At 39.5% G+C, this 16,641-nt stretch overlaps 1 protein-coding gene across 4 annotated transcripts in view; it reads left to right on the top strand.

Annotated features, from left to right (window-relative positions):
• The window catches only part of Dgo (ankyrin repeat domain containing protein 6 diego), a 139,613-nt gene that overhangs the window by 34,142 nt on the left and 88,830 nt on the right, over window positions 1-16,641 (top strand). For 3 of the 4 annotated variants that reach the window (XM_072019126.1, XM_072019125.1, XM_072019123.1), the window contains exons 2-3: window positions 7,326-7,431; window positions 9,999-10,097. In XM_072019126.1, the coding sequence (XP_071875227.1) occupies window positions 7,339-7,431; window positions 9,999-10,097 (192 nt within the window). In that variant the 5' untranslated portion in view covers window positions 7,326-7,338. Of the gene's footprint in view, window positions 1-3,542; window positions 3,670-3,778; window positions 4,007-7,325; window positions 7,432-9,998; window positions 10,098-16,641 lie in introns of those variants that run through there. The other variant, XM_072019124.1, reaches the window with a different exon arrangement.

Raw genomic sequence — 16,641 nt, 5'->3', positions numbered from 1 at the left:
AACGAAAATACAATATTTAACCGCGTAATGTTAATAGGATTCTCTTACATATCGTTTCTTGCTAGTTCTTCTACGTAAACTAATAAGATCCATCTGTCTATCGACACGAACGAAATCGAACAGCGTCTAAAATTAAAAGACCTAAGTCCTATCGACTCCTATCAATTGCCTACGATCTAGCGATACTGATCGAACGTCGAGACTTACAAGGCTCGGGAACCGTTCGTAATTTCTGCCACCCTCGCCGTCTTCTATGCGATCGAAACTAAACACGCAGCCGTAGCACGTGTTCCACCAAAAAGCGCGATTCTCCAAACAACGCTGACCGCGAGAATACACGGCGTCTCGGAGAATTCAATTTCACGAACAATTCGAAACATTCAGAAAATCACGGGTGGAACACGCACGAAACAACTTGGCTTGTTTCTTGCCAGCGGCTCGGTTGATCCCGTGATCGTGGATCGGCGTCAAGTTGATTTCTCAGTCGTAGCCTGGCCAGTCGAGGATGAGCATTTAATTGAACGCTTTGTTCTCGATGGTTTTTGCCGCTGTAGCCTCCGTCTGATTGGTCCACCCTGATCACGGAAGGAATGTTCTCCTCGTTCAAGTTTCTGTCTTGGTAGACGGATAACGCAGGGGAGACATTCTTATCTCGCGGGATCTCTAATTAAAAGATTTCTCATTGCCGCCTTCGCCTTCGGGTAGACAACGAGAAACGGGGCGTTCGATCGTCGGGATGCCGACGACGGATGCCGATGCCAGCCGTTAATCGACGCCGATTCCGGTTAATCGGTAATTAGCGATGCGGATGCGGCATCCAATCGCCGCTCGAATGATTGAAAACGATGGATCGTTGCTTGTTCGGTTGGAATAGACGAGGGTGCTTCCCATCCGCCATTCGACATTGTTAATTGAAATCTGATAGAGATTGACTGGTAGCTTCGTCTGCATCGGTAATTTTGTCGTTTGCGATTTCACCGCCTGGTTTAACTCGCCGCATTCGATATTTTATACTATGTAATCTGCGTTGAATTTTCTGAACGCAGATATTAAGTTCTAAAGCTTGGCAGGGCATAGGAGAAGAATCTGAAATAATAAGAAAAAGTCCAGTTTGAGATATTACGTAACTTTTAATAAAGAACGCTAGTCGAAGAAGAGGTAGCAAACGATGGTTAAACGTACGTCGTTAAAGTCTTGCATTAAGAGAAATCGCCACTGGATTTTACTGTTTCAAAGGAACCTCTTGTAGCAAAGTTAAGATAAATTGAAGGTTCAGCTTGTAAATTTCATACTTAGCTCTTTTATTGCGATATCAGGATCCTAAAGGGCAACTCGTTTGCAACCGAAATGATCGCGCATTTCGCGCGCATTCTTCGCTTTATTCGACCACTTGGCAAATTAATTACGACCTGGTCAGGCAACAGAGCGGTATTATCTAAATCATAATTTGCTACCATCATTGATACGACGTCAATTAATAACATTACCGCGTTTAATCATTTCACGAGTTATAACCAAAAGAAACACGCCTCGTTCCCGTTTTGCATATTTCACGGTGTTCGGAGTATTTTAATTAGCGTAATGGATGACTGACGATTTCTTTCGGATACGCGGTGTTTTACCTGTGGAAACAGGGTCAGAGATGCCGCGAACGAGGGCCGAGGTCCTATTGGATATGTACGGACACGCAGAAGGAGGGATTTCTCGTGCGTACGTGATGTAAGTCCACTGTAATTAAGAATTCCATTTTACTTGGTAAACGAGAAGAGAAATCGGCTACGTGTATGGTCGCCAGAAAACGTTCGCGTGTAGGAAACTAGTGACTTTGATACGTGGAAAATAGTCTCGTCCATTAAAAATATCTTTTAACATTTACAACTTTGTCAATTTCTAAAGCTTACACGTATATTTCTATAAGGTTCTGCGTATATACTTTTGAAATTATATTTTTTAAGAAATTGTAGAAGATCAGTGTTATTAAGATCCGTAACGGAATATTTTCTCAAACGATCTATGATCTTTGTCGCAACACTGTTCTACGATCTGTCAGTTTGTGTCTCACGTGTACTATCTCGTGCACATGGCATGCAAATAAATGACGGAGAAATGTTCCACGATGAAATTAGACCCTTTGGAACTTTCCTCGATATAACAGGTGCTGCGAGGTCCCCACAGAGACGATAATTTTCTGTGCGTTCCAAGACCGTTCCCTGTGTAATTATTAACCAAAGACAAGCGAGCCAAGAAAGTATGCTTTATGACCCTGTCTTTCGAGCAACTGCCGCTGATTACGGGTACATCGGTTGATCGTTTGCGGTCGTGATTCAAGGCTTCTTGCGTCGATTTCTAGCAAACCGTCGCTTTTCCGTTATTCCTCGCGTCGATCCACCGTTGATTGAATGTTTATCCGGTTTACGGCCATTACGATTAAATTTTGTTACCTTACCTGGCGATTTTTTTCTTAACTCGGTCGATGTCTTTGCTCGAAGTTGTTCTTTCATTTCGAAATGTTCGAAATTATCAAAATCGAATGATAATATAGTTTTCGTAGGAAAGTTACTTTCCATCGATCATCGTAAAATATTTTTATTCGTATAGAAGCGAATTGTTGGCATAGTTTACTTAAAAAAAAAAAAAAAAAAAAAATGAAAGACGGTAATTTCGACGCTATTTGACTAATCACACGCTAATGGACCGTGTCAATTGTAATTGTTAGTCATAATTACAATTTTATTAAAGCAGGTTCGCTATAAACATCCATTTTTACTTTTTACTTCAAACTCTTGAAACGTTTTCCTTTCTCGAGGAGTTTCTTATTTTCATTTAAGCTATCGAACGCGCACGTTAATAAAAACGTTGGTAGTTAGACAAAAGAGAATGTTCTGCGAAGGAAGATAAGCTGTAATTAAATTCTTCGAAAGCCTAATTGGTAGAAAGGATGATTTATGAGGTTGTTTTCGACGAAGTTCCTTATTGATAGCATTCTTGATTTAGATCGTTGCTCGATATTCACGTCGTTTTTCCGATTAAACGATAGCGTAATCGAATAAAGTCAGGCATAGAAGACGTCTATTTATATCGATCGTATCATCGTTTGAATTTCCTTCGTCTTAATTCCGTCTTGAATTTAGCGCCGCATCGATGTTTAATTTAACTCGTTTCTCCTCGCTTCTTCTTCGTGTTTGTATCTCTTCGGATATCTTCTTTTTAAAATACTTTGTTCATAAGGTATGTGAAAGGCGTGAAAAATGTTAACATCATGTTGAATACCAAAACCAATTATTTAAAAACAGTACGGTTAATTTAAAGTTAAATTACATTCTAGAAAAGAGTATTGTATCAGGTGTTTATACGAATAACTGGAAACAGCGTAGTGGAAATAGCACATTTGCGTTATGGAAACATAAACACACACATTTGGCAACACACGCGAATACATTTTCTATTTTGGAAACAAAGATTACCAGACATTGTTTTGATTTTCGCGCCCTGCTACCTCAGATCGCAGCGCCACGCGCGGTATAACATTGCGTATCTTTACAACGCGCGTTTCCACACATGTGAGGTGTAATAACGTTAAAATTAACAAATATTATATTCTCAATTCGCTTTCTAACAAGAATAGTGCTAGGATATTCGTCACGACTGTAAATTGTTGTCGGAAGTTTGGTAAGTTACTGTTTAAATGACAAATTATTGCTTTTCCATCGTATTTTGGTACAGTTGATAACGAGCTCGAAAGGTTGTGTTATATATTACGTTCTTTTTTGTTCTCAAGTTATTAAGCTATGTTGTCGGATACGATGGTTGGTTCGATGAAAGACGCTTCTCCTTTACTGATCACGATGACGAAGGATGGATACGCGATAATTAAATCGCCGCTGGATCGGGAGAATAAGGTGGACTCGTTGATTGCACAGGTCGCTTGATTTATATTCGATCGAAAGAAAAATTAAACAGGCGGTTTCGCGATAAGTGGAGTATGGAGGATATAAGTTTCTTTATGGTAAGTGTTCAAATTTTTTCGCGAATCGCTATAAATATTTGAGTAAAGAGAACAGATTGAATGGTCATTTGAATTGTCCACTTGTTGGATATTAATTTAATTCAATTTAATTTAACCGTCATTTTTCCAGCATAGTAATTTGTCCCGTGGTGTTACATTGACATAACTCTTCATACATTGATAAATGACCCAATCAACAGGTTAATATTTAAGCTTAACTTCACGATGCCGATATAATTAAGGGAATATTATATACTATATATTATCTTGAATTTTTTACGTACGTAGTTTTAATCGAAAGTAGCCGGAAGCAAAAAGAGCAAGATTCGTTTTGTAAGTAGAGTCTGATGTGGGAGAATTATCATCGATTTCTCAAATATCGTTTAACGAGGTGTGATTGATCGATCGTCGATATCGGGTTACGATACGCTTCGTATAAATCGCGTAGAGGAAATTTAATTATTGCGATGAATGCGTGATCGTCTAAACGAATCGAGTATCCGCCTATTAATTTACTATAATTTTAGAACACAGTTGTATATATGTTCGGAGGGCAGAAACTATTCTTTGCCTAGTATTGTAGATCTCCACTTAGCGTGGTCGGGTCGTTGAGAGAAACCGCGGTATCATTAATCAACGTCGCCCCTTGAAAGTTTCGTATTATATCGATGCACTTGCTCGCAACTGTATATACGTGTGTCCACGAGACGTTTCACTTCGATTCACGATGAACGGTACTGAGAATTTAATAGATTATGGCATGGATTGTCATTGCGAAATAATCTATCACGACGCAAGAAGGTTCATTGTGAATATACAGCGAGTCAAGCGAATTAAGTAAGAGTATCTTGGACGGGTTAATATACGAAAATTCTAAAGAACATTATAGCAGAGGAAAGGGTGGAATCTACGGTTATTACCACCGAGTATGTTAAGACTAATTAAACTTCCGAAGAAAGCCTTCATATCTACATCGTTAATTTTACAAAGATCGTTTACGACGTTAATGAACCGAAGCACATACATGCAAATATAACCGTATTCCCTATTCGAATTACACGACTGGTATACCGAATAAACGTCCTTGCATCGCTTTCAACGCCATTCGCCACTTTCTCATAGGTTAATGATTTTCGCTTATCGCAGGAAAACCGAATATTATATAATTTTGCGTTTTATGAGATGGCTCGCTCGATAATAAGAAAATGAGAGTAGAGAAAAAAAAAAGCGCGTAATCTGTTGTACCAATCAGTCTGTTTTAATATCCTATTTTCTTTTTCTATCATTTCTTTCTCCTAGGTTCTTCAAAGGACGTCTGGTCGAGGGGCGGAGGTCTTAATAAATACCGTTCAACTCGACATCTCCTTATTAAACAAAAACGAGAAAATTGTAACGCACTTGCGTCGAGGATACTTGCATTTAATGTTTCAGGTGGTCGTTTAATATTATATGTTAATCATCCTTTTCGTTTTAATGGAATAGCGGCAGCAAACTATAACTTGCGCAACGAAGGTAAAGCAAACGTTTGTTTCGTCAGATCATCTCATCGTACGAAGACCAGAAGTTTAAATATTTTACAAGATAAAGCTAAATTAACGTAACAACTAAATTAATATTATTTCTTATAAAACATCGTGACTATTTCATATTGAAATACTTTCTCTTAGTTAGCAAGGGGCGTAGAAATTAGAAAATCAACGAAAGCGGAGTATCATGTTTTTCTGCAGCGATCTTTATAAATGCGTCTGATTTGGATCTGCAAAATTAGTTGGGAAAAATTAAGGATACGTCCACGAGTCATTTAATATCGTTATAACGAGTGACTCAGAAACACAGGGATCATTCAGCAAGTATTTTTCCTCTCGACTCACGAATCCATCGCGTCCATTGTCTCCGAAAACAATGGTGGCCTGTATCATTGTTCCCTTTATAGAGGATGCGCGTCGTTTTCTTCGTTGTCACGCCCTTTCCGTCCTTCTAATGAAGATCTGACCGCCTGAATTATGAATGCGATTCTATGTGTAATATTAATTTGATCAGAGGCGTGCATATCCTCCAACCGTGTCGAAAATAATGTGCTTGGAACGCGTTAAGACAGGGCTTTTGTTATTTATCATACAATGTGTTTGTTTTATCCGAACTATATGTATGATGGAATATTTCATAATTGTTATTAATAATGGAACGTGTTGAGCTAGGGCTTTTGTTATCCATTAGACAATGTGTTTATGATGGAATATTTCACAAGAGGCTGAAAGTATCGTTAAAATATTTATTTATACATCTTCTACTACAATTCACAATCAGTAGGTTGTTGAGAGTTTCGGTATAGTATGTTTCATCGCGAATTATTACCTTCTCAAGATGTAAATTGGTATCATAACTGGGTTTATAAGATTTATTTTGAGTCCCTGGATGATTCCAGACATTCGACTTCCTGTTGCTTAATTGCCGCAATGAATATGCTGTGGATTTTTGCATCCGTAAATACGGAGAGTCTCGAATTCGCAGAAATTCACCTGTTGGTTTTGTTCCCTTTCTATATAGCATGTGCGTAATGTCCTTAACCGGTTGACATCCGGCGGAAACCTGAATTCCCAGCTTTATCTGTTACAAGTTTCGAATCGTGCATAGTGATAAAACCTCGTAAGGAAAAGGTTACTAAGAAATCATCCATGAATGTTACGAATGTAATGTAGCGATAATTGACTTCGGATGCCAATTCATTAACTAACAGACTACTTCATTATGTTAACGATGTTTCCAATAGCTCACGAATATATTTGAAGAGCACGCGTCATAGAAAGCTGTTACGCGTATGTCGCCTTTCGAGTAAATATCTTGTAACTTTTGTGTATATTTTCAGATTTATTTCAAAATTCACGAATGCAGCGGGCAGCTCATTCCAATGCTAATAAGATGTCAAAATCTTTCGTATAACACGCATGGTATATTTATCTATGAAAGCTTTCCACGAGCGTTGGAATACCTTCGCGAGGTATTTTATAATTTCTGTCAATTTCTTCGCTTGAGAAAAATGTAAAAATCATCGTTAAAAGGTAGTAAAAGGTGGTCTTTAAATATCTATCTCTCGTTTTCTTTTTATCGTATCGTGGCTGTCGTTGACTCTATAGGAAAAGGGAATCGTTTCGAAGGAATCCGATTCGATGAAACATAGAAAAACGGATTCGATGATCTTGTTCCGAAAGAAACTCGCGATACCGGCGTATTTGACGTAATAATCTGCACTGGTTGCACGAAAAGCAGCCGTTTTAGATCGAATTCCTCTAATGACAGTCCATTTCCTTTTCTTTTGCAGATGCGTGGCTGGAATGGCAGAAAAGTTACGCGAGGCGGCCGCACGTGGCGACGTAGCGCGAGTTGCGCGACTCCTCGACGAAGATATTAAACCACTGCCGGACGAAGTGAGTCTCCTTCTCCGTTTTTTCCTTTATCATCGACTACATCTTATTTTTTTATCGTATTGTCGCCATCAAGCTGTTGCGGTAAATGACTTAGAATTGTCACATTGATCGAACTCCATAATCCGAAAGATACAGAGAATCGACCATGTTACAAACGCTGTTGCTTAAATTTATCCGAGAATTTAGTATCATCTATGGCCATCTTTTTGCGATAAATGAACTCGTTACTTCTTTCTCGCTTGTTTCTTATTATAAAATTCAACACGAACGATCAAAATTATGTAAAGGACGGAGAATGATAGATGAAAGTAACGAAGTTATTTGGAATCGATAGATTTGGCATCTGAGCAGCTCGTCTCGTGCGAAAGGATTCTCAAAAGGAGAAGTTGATCGTTTGCAAAAGAGATTTCTAGAGACGCGAGTTTGGATGACCGTTCGGCCCACTTCTAATTATAGCACTCCAAGTCATAGATTGATCGAGCCTGGGTTTCATTAGAGGTATACGAGCCTGAGAATGTAGTATATTAATTACATTACATATTTACATCTGGGGTTGTGACAGTCGCCGTCGGTGGGAATGTAGATAAGCGTGTTCGGTGTGCATTTGTCAAAAGATTGTCTGGAAGCCTGCGGGGAAACGTTGCCCGATTATCCACGCATTCATTACAATTACTTCTTCCTTAATTGCGCCGATGAAATTAATCGTCGTGCGGTTTTTTTCCACTTCAGCCAGCGGCAAACTTCGAGCTAAAGTGCTTTATTATGCGAGAAGCCGACACGTTCATCGCGATTCATCGTCGTCGGCCAATGCACCGAATAATTGAAATTATATCGATCGATGTTTCAGATCGAACTCGCAGCAAAATAGCTTTCCTTTCTGATAAAATCACGTTCGTTGGATTCTTCAAGTCTTTTTTCGCGACGATCCATTTTATCCTTTATCGTACTGGAGAGAACGAGGGAATTTAAAAATAAGGATATTCATCTTGAAAAATTCCTTATTTTTTTATCCTAAGAATACTCTGTTTATCTTTTTCTTTTCGATAATATACATATACTCTTTGTGTGTGTTTCGTATTAGTAATTCTTCTTTCTCAACGATACATTGCGTTTTTCAAATTCTTATTTCCCATGTCAATTCTATACCGTTTTGCTCGTCTCTCTTCTTATCTGCTAGAATAATTCCGTTTTCTAAATTTTATTTATTATTTATTTAATTCCATTTATTTTTCTAATCTCCATGTCGTATTGGTTGTACCTACATGTAATATTTTCTACTAAACTCGTAAAGAACACTCTAACTTCAAACTTTATGGCTTTACTTACCATCTCACACGTGGCAAGCGTTTCTCGAGCGATTCTTAGTCGAGACGAACGAATCGTACGGTTTCATAGGATCGCGATATTGGTTGAAACAGAATTTATGGTGGCTACACGTCCACCGCGGTTGATTCATATACGCAACTATTTACTATTTGATATATTACGCTTTCTGCATCTAAGGTTGCATGGATAAGATATACTTCTTCATTAACACACGGAGTTAGTGCGCTCTTATTACCCGAGGCAACGAGCCACAACCTTACAGGAAATCTGAACATACATAGGTTACTAGCCGTGTCAAAATGATGTATACTCTCATTTGTTAAATTTGCGTAACCTATGTCTTTAACATCGGACAGGAAGAGGCGTATAGTAGTACTAATGTGTCTAGTATTTAAGTCTAGCATTAAACAGTATTTAGTATCTAACAGAGATTAAAATTCCAATTTCGATCTAATTCTTCTACACCGCCTTACGTTGCATCGTCTCTGTTCAAAGAAAAATTTACTTCGCCGTAGTTTTCTCTCGTTCGACGAGTGAAAAGACTTTGAACGTTCTAAGAAAATTTGCCATAAAATGGTAACGAGAAATTACGCGTGTCGCTAACGTTTCCTTCACATTTTTCGCAAATTTAAGAAATCTTTCAAGGATAGAAAAGTATTCGGTCAAATGTGAATCGAAAAATGCAAAAATTGACGAGAAATTTATGTAAATAATAAGATCAGGGGGGACTCGGCTATGTTAGTTGCAAAGATGCATCGAGTAGCGTTGCTTGAGCCCCTGTTCGGCTAATTAAGCCTGCGTCCTGTCTGATCGCAGCAGCTAATTCGACACGAGAAATGCGTGTGTTACAAACTGAAATGCGGGTACCTATTAATTACGTTGCTAATTGATCCTCTCGTGAATCACGAGCGGCGAGCAATGCTTAGGGAAACTTAATTCGTCGATAAAGTTCGCACTTTCCTTTTCCGCTCTTCTCTCGAGATAGTCTTTTAATTTTAGATTTGAAAGCTTCGCTGTTCCTCGATTTCTCAAATCCTTTAGTTCGTTGATTTCTTCGTTTCTTCGTTCGTCGACTCGTCGTTGAACGTTCGATTCTTTAAATAATTATTTCTAATTGTTTTACATTGTAATATTTATCAGAGTATCGGACTTTGTATTAACGATCAAAATCTAATTCAAGTATTTTATATTTCGAGTATGTTTATCCACGATATTTATCGAAAATATATTTTCATTTACAGAATGGCAGAAGTCCTCTTTTACTGGCTGCGGCAGGCGGCCACGTGGATGTCTGCGAAACGTTGCTTCTTCGTGAAATCGACGTCAACGCTGCGGACAATGTGAGTGAATATTTATTAATTCGTTTACTTGCGCAAAATTGCATGACAAATTTCGTTTCATGGAACCTTCGTTCATACAGATAGATACAGTCTCGTAAATTCCAATAACATTTTATTAAAAATAATTTTAAGAAACTGTTGTATTTAAATCCGGTTCCGAGTTAAAAGTAAAATAAATAGAAAGAGATAGAAAAATATTCTGAAAAATCATAGCGTGTAATTCGAGGGATAAAGAACCTAAATTCCGAGCTGCGGGCAACCCGGGCTTCGCTAATAATTCACGAGCTTAGGTGGGTTGGTCCACGCGTCAGTCGCTCAATATATCAATACACCGTCTAATGAAGGGTGTAGGGATAATTACACTCGTAATTGCTGGTTTACGTACTTGTCTTGCAGCTCATGCTCGTATCGCGCAAGTAGAAAGTCGTCGATGATATTTAATCGAATCCTTAATTCGATTTACAAAGAATAATTATCTATCGATTCTGTACAACCCACGGGCAACCATGAAACATTGCCGCGATACGGATATTAAACAGAAAATTACATGCGTAGACCGTAATACGTAGAAAATTGAGCGCTGCTTGCAGAATCGATTCTAGACACGAAGATGATAAAAATGTAATACTAAAAGAAAATTCCTTAATAAATTCCTATATATTACAAATCAAATCGACAGAAATGTACCATCCGCCTCTTAACCGTTTGAGTCGCAGGGATCATTGAAAAAACAGAGTGGAAAAATCCTGAACAACGCGATAGCGTTTGTCTTATTTGTTATTTTATGAAATACATCTATATCGTTATATATGCGTACTATTAGTTTATAAATATTTCAAGCTTTGTTCATAAAAATTATCGAGAAGATAACAATGAAATACAAAATACCGTCGTCTGTAGCGTTCAAATGTACTTGGACTTTTCGACACAGAAGTTAAACAGCGCGATCGCGCTGCTTGGGACTCAAATGGTTAAGAAACAAAAAGAGAAAGGAGAGAAGAAGAAAAGGATAAAAAGGAAGGAGGTTAATAAGCCGAAAAATCTTATCGCTAACACGATCGAATTCCGTTGCTCTTAAAAAAGAGCACAGCATCCCTTCTCTCGATATATTATACCACTTTCTAAGCGATCCTAAGACACTTCGTATATAGAACGCTACGGTATCAAGCGAAGACAATGATTCATTTGAAAGAACGGAAAAAGCAATCGGGATCGTCTGGAGTCTCGGTTATCGCGCAAGAAGATCCGGCTGGCTTCCAGATCGGCCACAATGCTTCCATTGCCGCGTTGACTGACGGCCAATCTTCTCTCGCCATTGGCCGCAGAACACGTTTGGCTAGATCCTACCAGCAAGGGGTATTCCGAGGTGGCTGTATTTAGAATCGATGCGCACACCGCTGGTGGCCACCAGATATTCATACTAAATTCCCGTGAATATCTTCTTGCATCTCGTACGAGCACAGTATTGCTCGCTTTCTCTTCGCTTTTTCATTATTTTTCGTTTATCACGAATTTCTAGTCGCTCACCGGTTCTAGAGTTAATCGACAAAGCCGGAATGTGCGTGCTGAAAGATCATATCTCGTGGGATTTAAATCGAACTGCGAACGTCGAACCCCTTGAACGATGTCGTTTTAATCACGACGAACGCGTTGATTAATTTCGACTGCAGCGGATTCGAGGAATTTATTTTTATGGCTTTCGATTGATGCTCCAGTTGCTTCCCGCTGTTAGCTGTTTCGACGACTAAATTTTTATAGCGTGCGCAGTAAAATTTTGATCAAGCACAATGATCAGAATCGTGATACAGCGGTTGAACCTGAATGACAAAAATCTTCCGGATCCTCTTCGATATTCTTCCTTCTCGATTCTTCGCTTCTTCCATCCCAAACGAGCGTACACATCTCCGAAGCCACGACCTTTAAAAAATTCTATAAATATATAATATTTTCCCCTCCCTAAAAGAAGAAAGGAAAAAAGACTCGTAATTTCTCTGTACTCGCACCTCTTACTCCAATCTTCGTGTCTCTCCTCGCACTTCCATCGTGCTCACGAAAATATGGAACAACGATATGCAAACGCGAATAACATCGATCGAAAGGTTAATTGGTTTCATGGTTAAGCGGCTTAAAGGGGGGATCTTTCCGGCATCGAACCACGACTTTGGTCGTTTTTTTGCAACTGGCTATGGCGGATGGTAGCTACGGGGCCGTTATGTACACGTATCTTTTGTCTGCATAAGGCAATCCGGTAAGGAACGTTGCTACGGAGAGAAGGTTGTCTGTGTATCTGCAAATGAAAGATCGATATTTATTGGTGTCCGATCGTAGAAATCTACAGCGGCCCCCTATCTATGCCCTTTTCCAATCGATTGCACGGGTGCCTATCGAGGCTTATGGAAACGTGCGCGGACAATTATGCGCGCTTTCAAAGAAGCTCGAGCAAGTTTTTCTATCGATGGATTTCCACTTGGAAAGACGAAATGCGAACTTTCATTCGAACGGTTGATCGAGAGTCGTGGAATTGTTCTTCGAACCAAGTAAATTAGCGTATTTTCTTTGACATATAATCGATAAGCTGACATTTTTCCATTCTTTAGACATTAAATTCCGAATAAAATTCTTTTTCTTTTCTAACTTTTCTTTCTATTCTCTAACTTTTTGATTGTATTTTTCTCCGCTTCTGAATAAAAATGACCAGCGTTGAATAATTGGGTGAACAAACGTGAATTATGAGAAATTTCGATATTTCTCGAGAAATATTACATCGTAGAATTTTTTAACATATTCACGGACGTGGAAAATATAAACATTAGAAATTCGAGAGTACGTTATGTTTCGAGAATGTTCGATACTGTTACAATTGATCGAAGGTGGAATTATAAAACGTTTAGAAGCACATCACGATGCAGTATCGTGACGAAAGAATTCTGTAAGTTATCGACGTGCACCGCATGCAAAAGGCGCACCGAAGGAAGTATAAAAGGAGATGCTTGAATGGCATTTACAACCATGAAATTTACGACGATTTACCGACATTCTCGTACTGCTTTTATTTGTACCGCATAGTTGCGTTGCTACCTCGGTCGGATACGACGAATCGCGTCGAGTATTCTAAATCGCACGCTAGATTTACCGCGCAACTGTAAGCGCGGCAATTTGAAGGATCACGTTCGAATCGTGCGCCAAACTCGAAAGAATCGGAAGTTACGTAAAATAGTTGATCGAATATTCTAAAAAAAAAAAAGATTAACAGGACTTTCGAAACATCGGTTCGATCCACTTTGTTATTTTTACTCAAAATTTCATTACGCCATCCTTGTTGCAAGTTCATTTCCATTTCCAACTTCTACTTACGGTGACTGTAAAAATTATTCCACAGATAAATTGTTAGTTACCATAGAAAAGTATATGCTTGCGATAAGAAACGTGTAATTTTTTATTAGAACGTTGGTGAAGCTTCGGAATGTTTTCTACGACACACAGATACGAACACGCACGACGTGTTCCTAAATATTTTCTAAAAACTTTTCCAAGTACCTATAAATAATGAAATTTCCTGACTTTCTTCCTTCTGTGTATTATATTTTTATTTATTCCTCCGTGAGTCACCGAACGAGCCAACATTTTCCACTTATAAAACGACGAGTTGGACGGAGAACGAGCCTGCTCTATCGTGGCATCGAACAAGCATACCACCGTTATCGTCAAAAACATCTAATCCAACAATTTACTGTAACCTTAATAGCGTAATATAATGGTTATTGGGACAGGCAAGAAAGCTGTCGGTTGGTAACGTCGTTTAAAAACGAGTCTAAAGCCGGATTCACAGTTAACCGTGTCCTACGGGGTTGGTGTTTGCATTCGTTTAGACTCGTAACTCTTCTAAAATATCGAGGAAGGTGAATGGAAAGAAATCTGTGACACTGTCCGAAGGATAAATCCGATAAATTTTGACGCTATAGCGTTCCAAAAGCTATAGCCTGTTAGATAGACTCCAGCTGCGTTCGTGTTTCAAAAGATTTCTATGGAGTTGTTCCTCCCTCTTTCCGCCATTCTTTTTCTTCTTCGGACAAGATTTATACGGCGTTGGGTTTACGGGTCGTGCGTTTTTTCTCGAGATTCTGCCGCGAGGAATTTGGCACACATTCTTCTTGCCTCGCTATGGCCGAAGATGCACAAGGTCTATAATTATGGTAGGTCTGAAAATAGCGTTTTAGAGGAACATAGGCGGTGTTGGAGCGATTGCTCCTTTTTCAAACCGGATTTCGACCATGATCCGTCTGTCGGACGTCTTTGGGCTATCTCTTGGTCTCAGACTCGATTATCATACGTCCTTGAGGGGATTTTTCTTCCTTTCGTGTTCTTCTATCTTCTTTTTTCGTTTTTTTCTTCTTCTTTTTCGATGTCGGTGCCTTGGATCGATGAATTGCCGAGACTTGCAGATTGCCGTACAGCTTCAAGGCGCAAGCGGAGCTAACCGAAGGCGGTTTCGAATAGTTCACGAGCGATTCTAATCGAGAAAGAAGTTTGGAATGTGTTACGTGCGCCAAGGTTTCAGATTCTTTCTAGGAATTTTTCTATAGACATTGACCCTTAATTGGTGATAAATTGGCGATAAATGAATAATTTATAGATCGTAATTTACGATACCGTATCCTGAATTCTAGAAGGTATTTCTGCTCGGCGCGCATTTCCTCTCACATTGATTACATACAGTGTTTGCGCGTACCCTCGTTTTTCCATTTAATCACGTTCCACGCATTGTATTTTTATAATGGTGAAAAAACCATGTACCGCTAAATGACACGATCGATCGGTATATAAATAAATACAGGCGAGCACATGGGAAGTAGAAAGTACGAAAATCCTACTTCCGATATCGCCCCCTCTGGCTTCCTTCGATCGTTCCCATGTTGGTTGCAATTCGAACGGGTCAAACCGTAGCACCGTTTAACGAGACTCGATTCAATTACAACGTAATTCGAGCGATTCGTCTTGGCGGTGCGTGGACGTGCTGACTAATGGATTTCCATGTTCATTCATCTAAACGGAAAAGTATATTTTACCGCATTAAGCATACACGATGTCGTGCGTTCATCCATCTAGCAGGCCATAAAATCAAGGTGCATGGTCGCGGAGTTGCGCAACGATCGCGCAACGAAGATGCGTTGCACGATGAGCCGACAGAGATCGACCATGCGTCCCGTACTTTCTCCGTAATTATACATAAGCAACGATCGGACGAATAATCTGGGAAACACGATGGCAGACCGGTAGCCGCCATTGCAACGTCATCCTCGTAGAACCGGTGTTGGCCAGCCGTTATCGCGAAGGTTGATTCGCGTATTTGTACTTGTAAATCTCTCTGTACCGTATCAATCATCGAACCACTGGTCTAAGGTCTAATTACCAGCCGCGTTGCCGATCATTTATAACGAATACGATGTTATTAACTAATCACGAGGCCTGGTGATGTATGATTTCGTATTACATCTGCCTGTACGTGTTTTGCAAGTGTCTAGCGGTTCTTTTTCGCGATTTTTTTACAACGTTCTAATAATCTACGAGGATCACGACACGACGCGACACCGGAGAAGTGAAAATATTGGTTGTAAGCCCGTGACTCTCTTCTGCTTTCACTTTTCCATTCCAACATGCTCTGGACCGTCCTCGTGGTTTTTGCGGTCTTGAGATTTATGGAGTTATGGTTGGTCGAATTCTGAAATTGCATTCGCGTTGATGAGCGTGATCGAGTTCGATGGTTCGCACGTTGAACGAGGATCTGTGGATTTTTGATTTATATGCCTGCTACTGTCTATATATTTGCCTCACTTGGTGCAATTCCGTTAAAAAGAAAAAAAAGAAGTTCTCGCGCAATCGACGTCTACGGTCGTTTAACGTCTACGTAGCGTAGCATCGATTTTCATCAAATTTCAAATATTACTTCTTCGTGCGTACCAATTAATACCTACCATCGTTCTCGTTGATATCTACCAGCTGCATATTATTATCGTTCGCCTGCTGACGATATCGTTCGCGTTGAGCGAACATTACGAGCGCGTATTTATCGAGATTTATTGGTACAGTTGTATGGCAACGGTTGTACGAGTGGATTTTCACGAGGGACCATTTATTCGCGGCGAATTTAAACGCGTTATCGGACTGTTTTATGGCCTCGTTATCTCTAGCTTTTTAAATTCACCGAGCTGGCCACTTTTGCTGCGGCAAGCGCGTCGTTTACCATTTTCCAGGTGCCATTCGTTGCGGAACGAGGCAAAATTAGTCAATCCAGGTCTAAGTGGAACGAACACTTAAGGGTAAACAGGAGTTCTTACGTCGAGATTTACGTTGCCTGGAAGCTGCTGAAGCCTCTGATTAAGATTCTATCGTTATTTAATACCGGTTGCCGTACTACAAAGTCAACATATACGGTCATCTTCTTGGTTCTCTCTTTAGTGGCGAAGTAATAATCTACTAACAAATTTAAGTTCGAAAGCAACTTGAGATACACACACGGATTAATTGCATCTTGAAAGAGAGAGAG

This window comes from Bombus fervidus, chromosome 16, assembly GCF_041682495.2.
Source record: "Bombus fervidus isolate BK054 chromosome 16, iyBomFerv1, whole genome shotgun sequence".
Classification (NCBI taxonomy): Eukaryota; Metazoa; Arthropoda; class Insecta; order Hymenoptera; family Apidae; genus Bombus; species Bombus fervidus.
The sequence above is the reverse complement of the archived record's forward strand: the minus strand, read 5'-3'. Positions and strand labels throughout refer to the sequence as shown.